This window comes from Polypterus senegalus, chromosome 13 (genome assembly GCF_016835505.1).
Source record: "Polypterus senegalus isolate Bchr_013 chromosome 13, ASM1683550v1, whole genome shotgun sequence".
Lineage (NCBI taxonomy): Eukaryota > Metazoa > Chordata > Cladistia > Polypteriformes > Polypteridae > Polypterus > Polypterus senegalus.
In genome coordinates this window covers 63,044,874-63,062,409 of record NC_053166.1, presented here as the reverse complement: position 1 = coordinate 63,062,409, position 17,536 = coordinate 63,044,874, and the positions used below count along the sequence as shown (strand labels likewise).

Genomic DNA, 17,536 nt, shown 5'->3' with positions numbered 1-17,536 from the left:
AATGCATTGCTTTTGTCATTCCTGTAGAGGGCACATCACAAACATTAACACTGTTTTTTCAAATCCCATAGCAAATGGCACATAACAGAGATATGGTGCTCTGCAAACGTTAAAACTGAGATTTTTGTTGATTACTTAGATTTCATCTTGTCTTGGACAGGTAGCGCAGCTAGTCTGTATTTGTAAAATGCTAAGGGTTGTGTTTGTCTATCACCATATTACTTGCGAACCACTGAGGCGACAGCCATAATCTTGGTCTTAATTGAGCACTTATGATATGATACATGTTGGTTAGGTTAAAAGGTTTACTAACGGCAACCTCCACAAAGTTATTGGGTTTGCATCTTTCTTACATCAAGCTGGATAGACAAACTGATTAAGAAGGTGACATGGCAGAAAGAAAAACAGCAGTGATATCCGCTGAGCATAAAGTGCATTGCAGAAGCCGAGCTTACATGAAAGGATGATAAAGCATGACATCTCTGACATCCGCTGTGTGTCAAGCACATTCAGCATGGTGACCTGCTGCTACTCGTGCTCTCCTGGGGCTGGAACCTTAATCTTGGGAAGGCAGGAGGTCCACGTGTTTTCTAGTAGAAAATACTGATTTCACCACTTTCTCTCTCTTTCAAATGTTCAGGCTTTTACAGTCACCGCTTCCCTCTGCCCTCTCAGACATTCCTTCTTTGAAGGTCACCATGCCCATATTGGCTTTTTCAAACCTTAATTACTTCTAATTGTCCAAGTGTCATGTGACAACAGGAAGAAAAATATGATTCACTGCTGTCTCACATAATGGTAGCTGCACCCTATGACAGCTCGGGTGTCCACAGCTGGCATCACATATTTGAACCCGGGATCATTGAAAGTCATGTGTATGGATGATCCGGGCAATAAGGAACTCGGCAATGACCTCAGCAGCTGCAGTCGGCAGGTCTGACATACCCCACAGCTAGAAGTCATGCAATGTGACATCAACTTAAGATGCTGATTTGGCCTTCGGTGTTGTTTGTTTGTCTGTCTGTTAACTAAATTCTGTACACATAAAAGTGCTCTGCGATGGACTTGCTAAACAGAGTGTGCCTTGCCTTGCTCTTTCTGATGCTGACCCGTGCAAATTGGATGAAGCAGGTGGGAGAATGTATAGTACTATACAAAAAAAAGCAACAAACCTGAAATTAATAGAGCCAAGCGTGCCAATGGTACTGCGATTATTTCACAAATACACTGGTGTACTGGATGGTACCACAACTACTCGAGTGCCTTGAGGAAAGATTTGGAAATGGGTAAGCTAACACAATTTCACAGACATAAAATCATAGCTAACAAGGCTATAGTCAACAATAACAATATTTCTTTATATAGCACATTTTCATACAAATGATGTAACACAAAGTGCTTTACATGATGGAGAAAGAGAAAAAAGACAAAATAAATTAGGGAATACTAATTAACATAAGGATTGGCGATTCTAAATTGGCCCTAGTGTGTGCTTGGTGTGTGGGTGTGTTTGTGTGTGTCCTGCGGTGGGTTGGCACCCTGCCTTGTGCCCTGTGTTGGCTGGGATTGGCTCCAGCAGACCCCCGTGACCCTGTATTCGGATTCAGCGGGTTAGAAAATGGATGGATGGATGGATAATTTTAAAAAAAGTAAGGTCTGACAGCCAGGGAGGACAGAAAAAAAAAAATCTGCAGGGTTTCCGAGGGCACGAGACCACCCAGCTCCTTCTAGGCATCCTACCTAACATAAATGACCTCAGTCAGTCCTCATGGTATTCAGGGTTCTCATGGAAGAACTTGATGATGACGGTCATGTGGACTTCTGGCCTTTAATCCATCAATGTAGGGACATCACGGTGCTTTGATTAGCTGGTGGTGGCGCAGGTCATCACCACAGAAAACTGGAAAAAGAACAGCAGAGAAAGTAGGGGTTAGTACGGATTTCAAAGCCACCATGAATAATAATGATAATTAATTGAATATACAGAGCATCAGGATTAAACTAAAATGAAGCTATGAGAAAGCCATGTTAATGTAATGGGTTTTTAGCAGATTTTTAAAGTGCTCCACCATATTAGCCTGGCGAATTCCTATTGGTAAATTATTCCAGATTTTAGGTACATGACAGCAGAAAGCCGCCTCACCACTTCTTTTAAGTTTAGCTCTTAGAATTATACGCAGACACTCGTTTGAAGATCTACGGTTACGATGTGGAGTGTAAGGTGAAAGACATTCTGAAATATAAGACTGAGCGAGATTATTTAAGGCTTTGTGAACACCTACAGTATATATATTTTCAATATATGGTATGTATTCATACGATAATTGGGATAAGGAAAGTTGAAGACATAAAATCTTTAATCTGGCTTGAACTGACAGGAGGTCTTAAATGAAATGGTATCCAACCTCAGTCCTGGGGGGACCCCTGTGGATACAGGTGGGGTTTTTTTTTTTCAACCATTTTCACAAAGAGTCATTTTATTTCTAATTGACCTTGTTGCAAACAACACAGGAGGATGAAAAGTATGACTATTTTCTAAACGAGATATGTTAAATTTAACTGGAATATAGAAAGCATTCATGGTGTTACATGGAGGTAACATAGTTTTTATTTCTTGGTTTTTACCATTTTTGTCATTATTGCGATTTGCATTCTGCTTTTGCAGGTGTTCTGTTTTATTAAGCTGTTATATTCTAAAGTTCCGGCTACTGAACCCAACGCTGAATTAACCAATTAGTATTTGGACTCATTTGCTTGTTAGTCTACTCCTTTCTATGTTAATTGCTATTCATTATTAGGATACAGTTATGGGGGGTTTAAGAAATGACAGACCCCTTTGTTAAAATGTAGTTGAGGTTTGTTTAGCTCAAAGCAGGTAACTGGGTCAAATGGACTGGCAAAGTTGGTATCCTCCCATGTCTAATAAATAGGATTCACTGTGATTTTTAAAGGGCACTGTAAAGGTTAAACGGTGTTGGGTCCTTCTATATTTCACACCATTGAGAAAATAAACAGATGCCTTTGTTTAAAGAACTGGCAAAGCTGGCACATTCCCATATCTAGTGAATGGGATGTACTGTGATGTTTGAGGGGCGCCATAAAGAGTTAAAGGGTGTTCAGCCACCCTAATTTTGGCAGTTTTGCATCTTCTCAAAACTGTGAAAATTAGGATGGTCCAATACCATTTAATCCCTTACAGTCCCATTAAATATTACAGTAAATATATTGAATTAGATAACAGGAGTATGCCACTGTGCCAGTTAATTTCAACCACGTACCTGCTCTGGTCCATGCAAAACTCGATTGCATCTTAACCGAGGCATCTGTCTTGTCAGAAAAAAAGTAAAAAATAGGGTGGTCCAAAGCCATTTAACCCTTTACAGAGGGTATCAAACATCACAGTAAATCCGACTCGTTATGGAAGTGTGCCAACTAAGACAGTCAATTTCAACCCAAAACTTGCCCAACGCAAAATTGCTTCTTAACAAATTCATGTTTTTTTCATACTTTGGAAATTAGATTGTGCCAAAGCTATTTAAACCTTAACATTGCCTGCTAAATAAAACACATTAAATACTCTTCGTTAGATATAGGGGTATGCTAGCTTTGCCAATAAGTTTCACACAGGTAGGCCGGGCAAAACTCACCTGCCGTTTCAACGAAGACGTAGACCCGAGCGGTCAGCCCCGTTATCAACTGCTTCTTTGGATAAGGTGGGAACTTGAAAGTTATCACAGCATCGAAGAATCTGATGGTTACCTACGTCTATAATAATATCCGAGAATGTAGGAGACTCTCAGCACGTAAAGAAGGAAATATAAATGTTTATCTAGTTAGCTGGTAGCTTTGCGATCACCGCTGACTGTGTTGTACCTTATCGTAAGATAGAAATATTAAGAAGCAAGAAATAAAGTAAGGCGGAAAGGACTCAGAACTGGCCTGTCTCCATAAACGTTCGATCGTTTTTAAATAAGCTGGATAAACTTTTACGTGTTACGTTTAGTTACGGACAGCTCCTGGTACTGTGCCAAGTGCTTATTGCGAAGAAGCAGCTTAAACGTATTTCAAATGCTATTTAATTCTTCTTCTTCTTTCGGCTGCTCCCGTTAGGGGTTGCAAAAGCAGATCATCTTCTTCCATATCTTTCTGTCCTCTGCATCTTGTTCTGTTATCAAATGCTATTTAATGCAGTACAATTTTAATCTGATATGATCAAACAAAATATTAAAAGCAGGAGAGGGTCTGGAGACCGGAGATACAAGCACATTATAATTAATGCCGATAAGTGTGATCTAGACTTTGAAAAACTTAATTTATGCCTGGGAGCATTGGTATAATGTTGTTCAGGACGATGAGTAATTCTGGACTTATATCTAATGGCATGTTCCTTTTTCGGACACAACAAGTTGGACCTGCTTCATTCAAATGTTAGCACCTTCAAATGAACATCTGGACAGGTCTGACCATCTTCTTCCACCTATAACCCAGTTATTGATTGGAGCCATTCTCCAGTATCCAAGCCAGAAGGTCTTATGTGTGTTTAGGGGGTTATTGTTTGTTTTAATATTTATATATTTCTCTTCCTCTTTCTCGAGCTTCTATAAAGTTCTAATTTGGAAAAAATAAAGTGCATTATCTATCTATCTATCTATCTATCTATCTATCTATCTATCTATCTATCTATCTATCTATCTTGTCACAAAACTGAAAATAAAGGTGGCTCAATATGATGTAGCTGATGAAGTTTAAAATGTGGAGTATTTTTTTTCAGCTAATAGATCATTATTAATTACGCAAATTTATATACGTTGTAGAATATTTTGTTTTTCGGTTAACGTTGAATAAGTAACTGATCTGCACAAACCGTGTAAATAAGTAGCTTCCGTACATTCCGAATCAAATAAATGGTGTAAAAACACGGGGACAGAGATCCCAACTGTAAGTTAATAATGTAACTGTAAAGGAATCTCTGCAAATGGACTTAGTTTATATCCGTTACATATACTGAAAATGGTTGAGAGGATATATTCCAAAGATTAAAACCCGTACCTTTCCTTTTTTTGTTTTGATCATATGCAAATACTAATCGATTCTAAGCAAACCCTCTATTTAAACTGGAATATTATGCAGTACATCTATTGTATTTTACGTAGATGTTAGGCAGCACTTTTCAAAAGTGAACGGTCGTCGACTTATAATTATGACCACTGCCTAGCCTTGACCGGTTGACTGTCAATCAAACAATATTTAAAGCAAATTACAAAGGTCTGGAACAAATGCTTCCGTTTTCAAGCAGCAGCAAGTTACCAATTGGTCAAGTCCGCGATAGCTATCCAATCATAATATAAGAGGGGCGGGCCGATCTAAAGGGTATTCTTCTGTCGGAAGGGTTTCGATGCTGCACATTAACGGATGTTAAAGTACTTTAAGTGAATTGTGGGTAAGCGATGTGATCGCTGGATACAGACGTGGGGTATGTTCATGTTTTAGAATATGAATTCTTGTTTATTAAAATGCATATAAAACAAAAATAAAGCAAAGATACAAATGCTCTAAAACGATTAACAAACCTATAGTCTCCGGAACTGTATAGTCTTTTCGATGGACCACAAGGTGATAACCGGGTATTTTAGGAGGAGAAGTTCATTTTGTAGCTTTTGCGAATAGTTGCCTGGCATCATGGCCAAAGTTCGCAATGTTCGACCAGTCTCTCTCGCTTGTATAACGAGACCAAGGAGCACTATTTATATTGCAGTATGACTTGCATTAAGAATAGCTTTAAACGTGTAACCTTGCGATAAATGTGCTTTGTTTTGCTGTTTCCCGTCTTCGACGTAACTTTGTAAGTGTAGAGATGGCCTTCTTCCCCCGGTCTGTTTCGGTTACCGGCTCTGCGATCCAGTTAGCTTTTCGTTAAGTAAGCGCGTTCTTCTGGGCTTTTTGATGCCGTGTCTTTATTCTTGAAAATATGTTTAACGGATGGTTCTTTTGTTATATGCAAATAGGCAGATAAACCCTGTACAACCTAGGCATACAGTGGTTATGCGATTATTATTGTTATCATCGCCAGGTTTAAATTTTCAACTTCAACTTGCAAGGTGTACTTAATAATGCCTGTGAAAATCATAAAGTGTGCCAGATCATATATAAAAAATAGCGGGAATTGGTATATCTAATTTGTAACAGCAATGGCGTCTAATATTAACTTCATTGCTAAAATCACCTCAGTTTTTTTTTTTTTCCTATGATCCAGTCTAAATAAACGTTTAACTGTACAAAAAAAAAGAAATAAATAGTCGTAAAGGATTTTTCACCTCCTGCTGCATTAGTAGCCATTTAACTATAACCGTAAAGTTATGAAATGACTGGTCAGTTTTATATGATTTATTGGAGAAAGACCGTAGTACATGTAAGAGCATGCACGTTTATTTAAATAGTGTACAATGTCTGGACTATTCTTAATGACTTGTATATTGCAGTAGGAGTGGCACTGTTGTGCAAGATACATGTGCAGTTTTCTCACACCTTGAGAACAAGGATAGTTCTGTTAGACCACCATTTAATGATTACAGCTCTGAATTCAGTGCAGCACTGCCATCATAACTGACAGACAAGCTCCTGCAATCTGCAGTGGGGTTCAAGAGTTTCTGTCAGGCAGACCTCAGGTAGGGAGAATTGGGAACTATATTTCCAACATATGAATTTTGAATACAGAAAGCCTTCAGGAGTTTGTGCCAAGCCTCCTGCTTTACACACATTTCATGAGTTGCCTCCCAGAATAACTTCAGTATTATCAAATTTGTCACTGACATCACAGTCCTTGGACTGAATACTGAAAGAGATGAGGCAGCCTACACAGAGATAATGTGGTGCTAGGACAACAATCTCTACATAAATGATAGTAAAACAAAGGAGAAGATTGTTGTCCCACAGAAATGGAGGGGGCGGCACACACCACGGTATATCGGTGAGGCAGAGGTGGAGAGAGTGAAAACCGGTACATTTATCATTTCTTTATTTTAGTGAAGATTTTACTGGTCCCACAACACTTTTCAGTTGGTAAAAGAAATCTCAACAGCGTTTGTACTTCCTTAGACGGCTAATGAAATTTAACATGCCAGCCAGAATCCTTTGTAGCTTTTTTAGGGGTACTACTGAGTGCATTTTTACCAATGCCGTCATGGTCTGGTTTGGTAACCGCTCTGCACAGGACTGCCCACACCATTTCAGCTCTTCCACCTTTCATTGACATTTACCAGGCCACAGTCCTCAAGAGGGCACACAGCATTATAAAGGACGACACTCCTTCATCAGGCAGACACTACAGGAGTGTGAGATTAAGGACTACAACATTAGGGAACATCTGCAGGAAATTAACCCTGTAAATGATTTTGGTCCATTACGTCTTACTCTGACATTGTTGGCACGTAGGTCCAGACAGTAATTATCAACTCTTTTCACACTTGAATTATGATATTTGTATTCATTTTTTTTATTATTAATTTAAATCTCACTATCTAATTTATATATTTACATAATTCTTTAGTGTTTGCACAATATATTGTGGAAATGTGTTTTTCCTTATCTGTTATGTATTAGCATGTTAATTGTATCATCTTGTGTTTATTTTTTTATGTATAGTGGTGGCCAGAAGAGCACGCAGAGTAAGAGTTTCATTGTGCAGCATGATTGACTGTTTACCGTGCATGTGACAATAAATTCTCAACTGAAAGTATAGGACATGATGAGATCTTTAAATGTTTACATTTGGTATTAAATAGAATTGGCCCAAGTTCAGGCAAACCGAGAGCTGAAGCCTGGCACAAAGCACTAGAGGACGCCATTAAAAAGAGCACCAAAGAAATCATTTGGGTTTGAGATTTAGTTGGCACGTTGCTTGGATTAACACTGAACTAAAAATTTCCAGGTAAACAAAAAAGATACAAGCATTTTTTTTCCATGCAAGATGCCTGATTCTGGAGAAGTAAACACTTTAAAGATGTTTAGCATTCCAGAAAGATTTATTTTACGTTCTTTATTAAGTGTGAGGGGGTCTAGGAACGTCTTCATATTATCATATATACATATATTTCTTTTATTTGTTTTTCTGTTGTTTCAAAATAGAAGTTATAGGCGGCGCGTGTGTTTCAATATACAGTGGGTATAGAAAAGAATTGCCCCCTTCGAAATATTCCCTTTTTTTTTTTTTTGCATTACAGCCTTAAATGAGAACACACAAACCAATATTTTTTCCAGCTTTACTTACTCAATGCAATCTATAACATCCAAGTGAAAGATAATCACAGCTACAGTTCAGAATTAAAAAAAAAATAAATAAAAAACAAGAAATACTGAGATTAATAAAGGATCACCCCCCTCTTAAACTCTAATCAGGTGCAAGTGCCCACCATTTCCATTGCAGACCATGGTTACTGGCTTCCCCCTGTGATCAGTTGTAATCAGTGTGATTAGTGAAGCATGAGAACAGCTCTTCCTGGAGCATTCATTCCCTTGCTTGGTAGTGCAGCTAACAGCAAACAACCGACTAAAAGATCTGAGGGATGGAGTTGTAGACAGACATAAGGCAGGCAGAAGATGGATACAAAAAATCTCAAAGGCTTTATCAATCCCAAGGAACACAGTAAAGTCCATAATAAAGAAGCGGCAAGTGTTTGGTACTACTAGGACCCTCCCTGGATCTGGATGGAAGAGCAAGAAGGAAACTGGTAAGAGGAGACTACCAAGAGGCCAATGGCCACTTTGAAGGAGTTACAGGATTTTATGGCAAAGAGTGGTCATTGTGTGCATGTGACAACAATTTCACAAGTGTTCCATAATTGTGGCTTGTTTCAGGAGGGTTGCAACGAAAAGTCACTTCTCAAGAAAGGCCACATTAAGGCTCGTTTGAGCTTTGCCAATGCACCTTGAAGATTCTGATGCCAAGTGGAAAAAGGTCTTGTGGTCAGATGAGACCAAAATCAAACTATTTGGCCTCAATACCAAACAGTACACCTGGCGGAAATCCAATGCAGCTCACCGTCCACAACACATCTTACCTACAGTAAAGCATGGAGGTGGCAGCATCCTGTTGTGGGGGGTGTTTCTCTGCCACAGGGCCTGGGGCACACGTTAGGGTAGATAGAAAAATGGATGGGGCAAAATATTGTCAAATTCTTGAGGAAAACCTGCTACCCCCTGCCAGAAAGTTGAAGATGGGCAGAATGTTCACCTTTCAACATGACAAAGACCTGAAGCACACAGCAAAATTGACCACACAGTGGGTGAAGGAAAAAAAAGTGAATGTCCTCCTGTGCCCCAGTCAGAGCCCAGACCTAAATCCCATTGCAAATCTGTTGAAAGATTTGAAGATAGCAGTCCACCAATACTCACTATCCAATTTGACTGAACTTGAACAGTTCTGTAAAGAAGAGTGGACAAATATTCTCAATCTAGATATGCAAAGCTGATAGAGAAGTATCTCAATAGACTCCAGGCTGTCATTAAGGCAAAAGGTGGTTCAACAAAATATTGACATTGGGGGTGATCCTTTATTAATCTCAGTATGTCTTGTTTTTGATTTTTTTTTTTTTGTTTGTTTTAATTGTTCTGAACTGTAGCTGTGATATCTTTCACTTGGATGTTATAGATTGCATTGAGTAAATAAAGCTGGGAAGAAATATTGGTTTGTGTGTTTTCATTTAAGGCTGTAAAGCGAAAAAATGGGAATATTTCAAAGGGGATGATTCTTTTCTATACCCATTGTAGATTACAATATTAAAAACGATCTGAAATGGTGGTGCTGAAATTTCCAATTTGTAATATATGTAACATTCTCAAACTTACAAAATGTTCTGCGTCCTGGTTTGCACCAAATGCGGCCTTGTTAGTTGTTTATGTTACACTTCTGAAAAAAACAAAACAGTATTAAAGGGAGTAGGAAATTCTGTGGGCCCCTACTGTGTGTTATTTTAATACTTTATTCACAATACAAGAATTTATTTTTTTAGTTTTAAAACATTAAGTACATTAAAACATTGTATTGTACAGGCTGAGCATCTCTTGTCCGAAATTCCCAAAACAGAAATCCCTCAATTACGTCAATACTGTAGGAGTCGATGTAAGATTGAAAGATATGGCAGCAATGTTTATAACAATATCAATAGTGAAATATACATTTGAAGTAAACGATGTATCCTAGCCAGTCAAAAGGAGGTGAAAAGGACTGTCTTTATGAGAGGTGATAGCATATTTAAGTACTGAAAACGCCCGAATCGGTAGATGTGCCTAACAACCCCATTAGAAGTGCAGACAGGCTGCAAGGCATCCTTTTTCTGAATGCATGTTTAAATAAAAAACTAAATGAAGTTTTTACCATCTAATTTTAAATGCAAACATGCCCTGCCAGAGTATAGCTGGAGTGGTTAACACATAGTGTATGCATAGACTGCAGTGCTTAACTAAACTCTGTTTGCTTTTACTACGCCATATAATGATATAAAAGTCATATTGAAATTTGCAGAAATCGGCGTCATAGCCCCCTCTGTGATTTTTTGTGCACAGTCTTAACTTGGATTATTCAGATAAGAATCAAAGAGTGGGTTTGACCTCTTGAAGTTGCACGATTATCTGTACAATATATAAACATTCAAAGAGTGGCTCTCCTTTGGCCTTTTCACGCTGTGATCAGAGACTGAATCAAATAGGATAAAAATATCAGGAGCTTAAGGATATTATTTTTGTACATTCCTGAAAAAAAAAAAAAAGATCAGAAGATGCTCCCAAGACACCACTGTCCCTCAGTGCTACTGTGACAGAAAGATAGCAGACAGAAGCACTTCTTCAGACGCACGGAGCCAAGTGGCTGTGGTGGTGTGTAGTGTGTGTGTCTGTTCTGTCGCTACACTGTTCACAATATACAAATTAATCATTGGCCTTTGCTACCTTGTGGAACTTGGATCCTGAGCAAAGAACAGCTATTTTAGCTTTTTATTTTCTTTCAGTGTCGAGTCATTTGGTCAGTTTTTTGCTCTGTATTTTGTTTAGCTCAGTCTTTTTGTTTTCATAATTAATAAGTTGGTTTTTATAATGCTTAATTATTTTGTTTTTGCAGAGTTACTTCACTAATTGCCATAAGTGGAGGCCACCAGTATTGAATTCAAGTTTGTCTCTACATTGTACTAGTCATCATTAGATGTGTTATAATCTTCCAGTTTTTATCACTGAACAAGCAATTTTTGGTTTTTTATAATGTCTCAGGAAGCCTCATTAGAAGCTTCTGAGACTGAAGATCTGAGCCTTCTGGAATCTACTGAAATGACCACCATTAACCCCGATGGTGCCCATGGGAGCAGCCATATTGAGAGTTCGGATTTGGAAATTAGTTCAGATGTAGGCAAACAAAAGTCCCCCAGTGATTGCTTTCCCACTACATCCCATAGTGCTCCAGAATCTTCCGGCCTTGATGGTACCAATCAGATCTCCTCTGAACCAAGCCATGGAAGTTCCGACAAAGCTGCAAGTGTCTTTGCCAGTCTTGGGCTGTCATCAGAAGATTTTGATGAACTAGCTAAAATCCCCGAGAAGAATCGCAGTGTTGAAATGATTTCCCGAATTTTATTGCAGATGAAGTCACAAAAAGGAGAGATGGAGCAGCTATCACAGAGAATACGAGAAATTCATTCTCCTGTGCAGGAAAGAACACATCGAGGTTCCAGGGGTAATTGGGAAGTTAAACGCAGTAGAACAGATAACTCTGATGACTCCGTTGGTCTCCGGCAGTCTGGAAGATACAGTCACTACAGACCAAGGGAGAAGTTATCTGGCTCTTATGAGAGACTTAATTATGATGACAGAGTGAGAAGCAGTGGTAGGGTACCTTATTCTGAGCAACATCGTGGATACCACAGGTCTGAATATGATCGACTGGGGTCATCTAGTGGGCAAGTTTGGTCCAAATTGGAGAAAAGGAAGGGACTTCCACCCTCTTACAAGATTGAGGATTACTATGGTGTATTACCTGGGTCTTTCCCTCACGTGTGCACCATTTGTGACTGTGATATTTTTTTAGTTAAGGTGAGTAACCTTTAATGTTGCAAAAGTTTGTAATTAGGTTTCCATTGCATTTTATGCAGTATGACTGTTACTACATATTTTCTTTCCAAATCGGATTTTAAATCAAGTTCCCAGAATGCTGTTCTTCATCAAGCTTAGTTGTCTTATGATTTTAATGTAGCTTTAATAATGTTGTATATGACAATGTGAGGTTGCATATCAGGGGTAATAAATAACTAATGATAGTGATGAATATTTTTATAATTTGATTTACAAAAACAGCGATATCACATTGCTATGTGTCGTTAAGTTTCATTTTCAGTGATCTGTGATTAAAATAGTAATGTAAAAATGTTTGGCATCATGAAGGTGTTCTTCCTTTACAGACTCTAATTTAGTGCTACTAGATTACACCCAAATAAAGGCTGATAATGCGGAGTATTGTTATCTTTTTGAGCAGTCCTGTGCATCTTCTGATAGGTACATTTACTTATGTAACCTGCTGGCAAACTGAAACTAAGCCTCACTTGTTTCTGATTACAAAAACAATATTCTACAATAAAATAACTAAATAATAAAATTGAAATGTACTCATAAGTGATTTAGTCATTAAGCTAAAAATGTGCAATATATTTCTTGTTGAGAATCTGCTGAAACTGTTGTGTTTAAAACGGCTAGATGTCCAGCCAAACATGGTACGTACATTTCTTTTTTTTATTTATTTTTTAATTAAACAAACCTTGCGGGAAAAAATGATCAAACTGATGCCCAATCGGTATTGCAAAGTAACATTTCAATTTGTTTCCGTCTTGCCCCTGTATCTGTAAATTTGCCCTGTTTTAGTGAGTATCGGCTAGATATTGTTGCATTCCCGGTGATGGATTGGGACCCCATTCATAGTTGATTTACACCTTCTGCATACATCTCATAGTCTTGCACTAAGTAAGACTTTTATTTTTATTCCACATCACAAATTCACAGACAGAGTAGCAAGTTTTAACTGTGAACTTGGTAAAAGGGGTATCTGTACAACTGAACATCTTAAGTGGTGGTTTTGCTGTACCTGAATTGTTATGGTCACAATTCATAAATACTGATAAATGTTTTGTAGTCTTTCTTTTTGACTTTAAAGTGGAAAATTTAAAATGTTAACTCATTAGTGGTAAGTGTAAGTTGAAGCTGCACCCCTACTTTTTGGTCAGAAAATGAACATCACAATGATACTCACTACTTGGGAGCTGTAGCATAAATATTTACAAATAAAACTAGTTTATGTTGTAATATTGATATTATGACCAGTCCAAGTACTGTGTGGATCTTATTGTGGCCTTGAGCAAACAGCTTCCATTCTGTCTACAAGTTAGTGGCTATGCTGCACTGTGCTCTGCAGATAAACACTTCTAATGAGCAGAGAGGTACCTGTGTTGTTGGTGTATAAAGAAAATGTGGCAATAAAATTTAACACCCACCCGTGTTCTGTACTCTTGCTGTAATATTTTAAGTTTATTCCAGTATCTGTATGCCATGTCCTATTATCTTGTTGACCTTGGATTTAGTATGTTCAGTAAACTGATTTGTACATTTCAGAATAATTAGATGTTTTGACTTGCTTTGATCTGGCTTTTTAAAAAAAAAATTGTTAATTTGTAATACTGGGTGGTAACTTTTTCTCTTTACATGTGCAAATAGCAATACTTTGTGGAATATGAGCATACTGATGTTTGAATGTACATGGCTGTTTCTGAAACTGACTTGCAGATCTTTATTACTGGCTGTTTGTTTAGGTGCTGGTGCTCTTTAACCTCCTTAGCGCTATTTTTTTCTTGGAAAAAATGTAAAAAGCATTGCATTTTTTGGCTTGAGAAGTACAAATTTATTAAATGTGATCTTTCTATTGTAAAACGTGCAAAACAGTAAAAGTACAAATTTAGAAGTGATACAAATAACAATAATGAATAATAATAAATATAATGCTATATACAGTCAATTATGTGTGTGGTATATCTTGAAGCACGGTGAAATACACAATCCAACGTCACAGTCGGGACAGTAGTAACGTGATTCCTTGCGGATTTTTTTTCCAGACTGATCAACTTTTGAACAGCATGCTGCACGTATGCAATTGACACAAGTGTCACTTCCTGATTTGTCAGAATCACGTTTGATTTCACTGTCCTTTTCAGTTTTACTGCCTGAAGACAGAGTCAATTCATCATCATTGCTCGTATACTGTAAATGTCAAGAGTGTGCAACACCTGGGCTGCTGTAAAATTATCTTACAAGACACCATTATGAGTCTAGGAGAAGACGTGTCTGCACTGTTGCCCGGGTAACACACAGGCCGGTCACTTACGCAAAACATGCCAATATTGTTTACCGAGCAATGCTTGGCAGTAATACTGTTGGCACTTTTACAGCCTGAGTAGTCCTCTGGTCTGATGCTTATGCAAGACTCGCCTATGCAATTGCTCAAGAGATGCTCATGTCTAACGCTAAGGAGGTTAATGATTTATTTATTATTTTTTTGGATTTTTATGTTGTTTTTAAACCCTGTGTGTGAAAATGGGACAACATTGAAATTTGTCATAAAATAATAATTTGTTAAGCAGTTTATTGTATTTTCTTCTTCGTTTTTAATTTATTATTTTTTTTAATTCAATGTCATGGTAGACAAGGTTGCTTTATTTATTTCAAGCACATATTAGCAATATTATGTTGTCATGCTTATTGCACTTAGGTACCGTAGATCCCGGAATACAGGCCGACCCGGTATATTAGCCGAACCCCTTCTCTACCTACTAAATTATATGTATTTGCCGATAAACGGTATTTAAGCCGACCCCCTTCTCCAAGCAAAATTTTCTAAATTTCCTTAACAGTGTCTCTTCGGGTATATTTATAATGTTTATCGGTGAGAATTTGAGACTGCTGGCATTTTTGATATACAATATAATGTGCATAATTTACCAAAACACCAATCGTTTTTCTAATGTACTAACCAAAAAGTTATAAAAAGTGCCAAGCCTACTTCGATTAAGCTAGGAGCATGGCGGCACGCATGGTCGCAGCGGCTCAGGGCTCTCCTTTTCAGTGCACTTTTTTGTTGTTTTTGTACTTTTTTTTTGTCCTTGTTTGTGCACGATCGGTTTGGCGAACATCTGCTACACCATTCAGAACCTTATAGACATCGGTGTCCAGAGCCAGACATCTGTTTCGAGTGTTTTTCATCACAAGCACAACATCCCAGACAACATAGCGAGACCAGCGGGCTCTCCGTGGGTGTTGTCGGGTCTAGGAGACAACACAGACGGAGGAGGGAAAGAAAGCAGAAGCGGGGCCGCAGATCCGGCGTTATGCTAAAGCTAAAAACAACCATACAAGCCCTATACAGAACTTTTTTCTGCACTGAAGGAGCTGCTTTTAATCTCATTGTAGATGCGTATAGTGACAATAAAAGGCATTCTATTCTAGAAACCATTTCATACTGTACTCGCCATTTAATTTGACATCTTTGGGCTGCAGTAAGGGAGGAGATATTTCTACACAATGTCCATTTTCGTTTCGATTGCAATCGCTTACTTTTACCTTCTCTTCCTTCCTTAGCAATTATGTGTCTTGCTTGCATGGTCTTAATGAATTATATATATATATATATACAGTAGGTAAATCACTGCAATGACGGAAATTACATTCACAAACACATGTATCTGGGCTCCGACTGACGCTACTAACGCTCTAGGTTGTTTACAATCGCGCAAGCGGATACACGTGACCGCATCCGTTTCGTAACGCAAGATGTTGATCGTAAATCAAAACAAAAAATTTAATTTTAAACTTCCCAATAATTTATTATAAATTTTATTAATAAAATCAACAAATAAAACACTTTTTTGAATAAATTCTTTATTTAATTTAAAGTTACTTCATCTGAAAGATGGCTCTGTGGTTTCGTCATTATTTACTTCTGTATTCATCAGCAAAACCGGCATTGCGCTGGAAATCTTGAATCTGAAACGATACTCGTTGTATAAACTGACCCCCAAACTCCAAGCCAAAAATCTAGGACGAAATTCTCGGCTTATATAACGGGATCTACGGTAATCAAAACCAAATTGATTTAACTGCTACCCTTTTGGAGGGAAATGTATTTGCAACATTTCAAGTAATGTGCAGGTAATACCTGACACCCTTCTGTTTCTATGCTAAACAAGTGGGTCATAGCATACAACACAGCTACATCTCTACCAAGTATTTATTTTTGACAAGTTAATTGTCTTTGCCAGTGTTACAAGGAATACTTAAGGGAGAATATTTAGAAATTATATTTACAGTGTCTTGAAATGTCATTTAAACTGTATTGTCTGCTTGTGTTTGCAGTGTTTCATGACATGCATCGAATGATGAATGACTTATTAATGCTTCTTTATTACAGGTGCTTGATGATAAGCAGTGGTTAGGAAAAAGAAAGCTTATGCTGCTCACTGCATTTGATGTAGCAGTCTTAATTGAAATTTATGCAACGTAGAAATAATGCAATAATCACAATTATTACTTAAGCAGCAGCATGTACACTGGTCTGTTACATTTCATCCAGGGTTTGTTCCCTGGCTTGGGGATATTTTTGTCCTCAATTTTGTTCTTTTTCTTGTGCTCTTTGTAATTTTGCATTTTTTTAAATATTGTTTTGTTTAATTATTATTGTGTTATGCATGCACTATGTACAACTTATATAGTATAGTTTTATGGTTCGTGTCATTGTGTTTTATGTTTGGAGCACCAAAAGGCGAGGCCAGCGTGACATCACTACTGATTGACTGCTGTCAGCAGAATGGATCAGAACTGGACTTGTTGGGTTGCCTTTTTGCCCCCTTGCCTGGCATGTTTTGTTATTCTTGTGTTTGTTTCATAAATCACTTAATAATTAAAGTTTGACTTTGGTCTTCTGTTACTTTACTTGGGTTAGCCAATGATTATTACATGAGTCAACAATGAATCATGTTTTTCCAAAATTAATATTTATGTAAATGTTGTATGTATCAAATTGTCACAGTTCTTTTGGTGAAATTTTATAATAAATGTTACTTAGGCATCTTAAGTAAAACCAAAACTTTAAGGCTTTAAGAGCTACATTTTTGTTTTTTTTTCCCCACTACCAGTTTGTTCCAATTAGAGGAAATTTGTTTGAAGTAATAGTAATTAAAATCAGTTGAAAACATGACACGTAGAAGGGAAATTAATTATTTGAGCACAGAGATATGGACACGCAATTTTAATTCAACTGGAATTGATGTTTTTCTAGGACTGGGACTGGCACATTGGTGGAGCGGGTCATGCCAAGTCATGTCAGATTCTTATTGATCAGTAAGTACTGATATATATTTTTTACGATGCATGTCATGTCACATCTTATGATGTATCTGTTCTATGCATGCTACTGATTACATTACACTGTCACACCAATACATGGTTTCATGCTGACACTGAA

General features: G+C 37.6%; 1 protein-coding gene across 1 annotated transcript in view; it reads left to right on the top strand.

Moving 5' to 3' along the window:
* Window positions 1–5,390: 5,390 nt before the first annotated feature.
* The window catches only part of LOC120542129 (matrin-3-like), a 65,865-nt gene continuing 53,719 nt past the window's right edge, over window positions 5,391–17,536 (top strand). Inside the window, exons 1-3 of the mRNA XM_039774306.1 lie at window positions 5,391–5,473; window positions 11,111–12,072; window positions 17,351–17,412. Of these exons, the coding sequence (XP_039630240.1) occupies window positions 11,248–12,072; window positions 17,351–17,412 (887 nt within the window). The 5' untranslated portion in view covers window positions 5,391–5,473; window positions 11,111–11,247. The remainder of the gene's footprint in view (window positions 5,474–11,110; window positions 12,073–17,350; window positions 17,413–17,536) is intronic.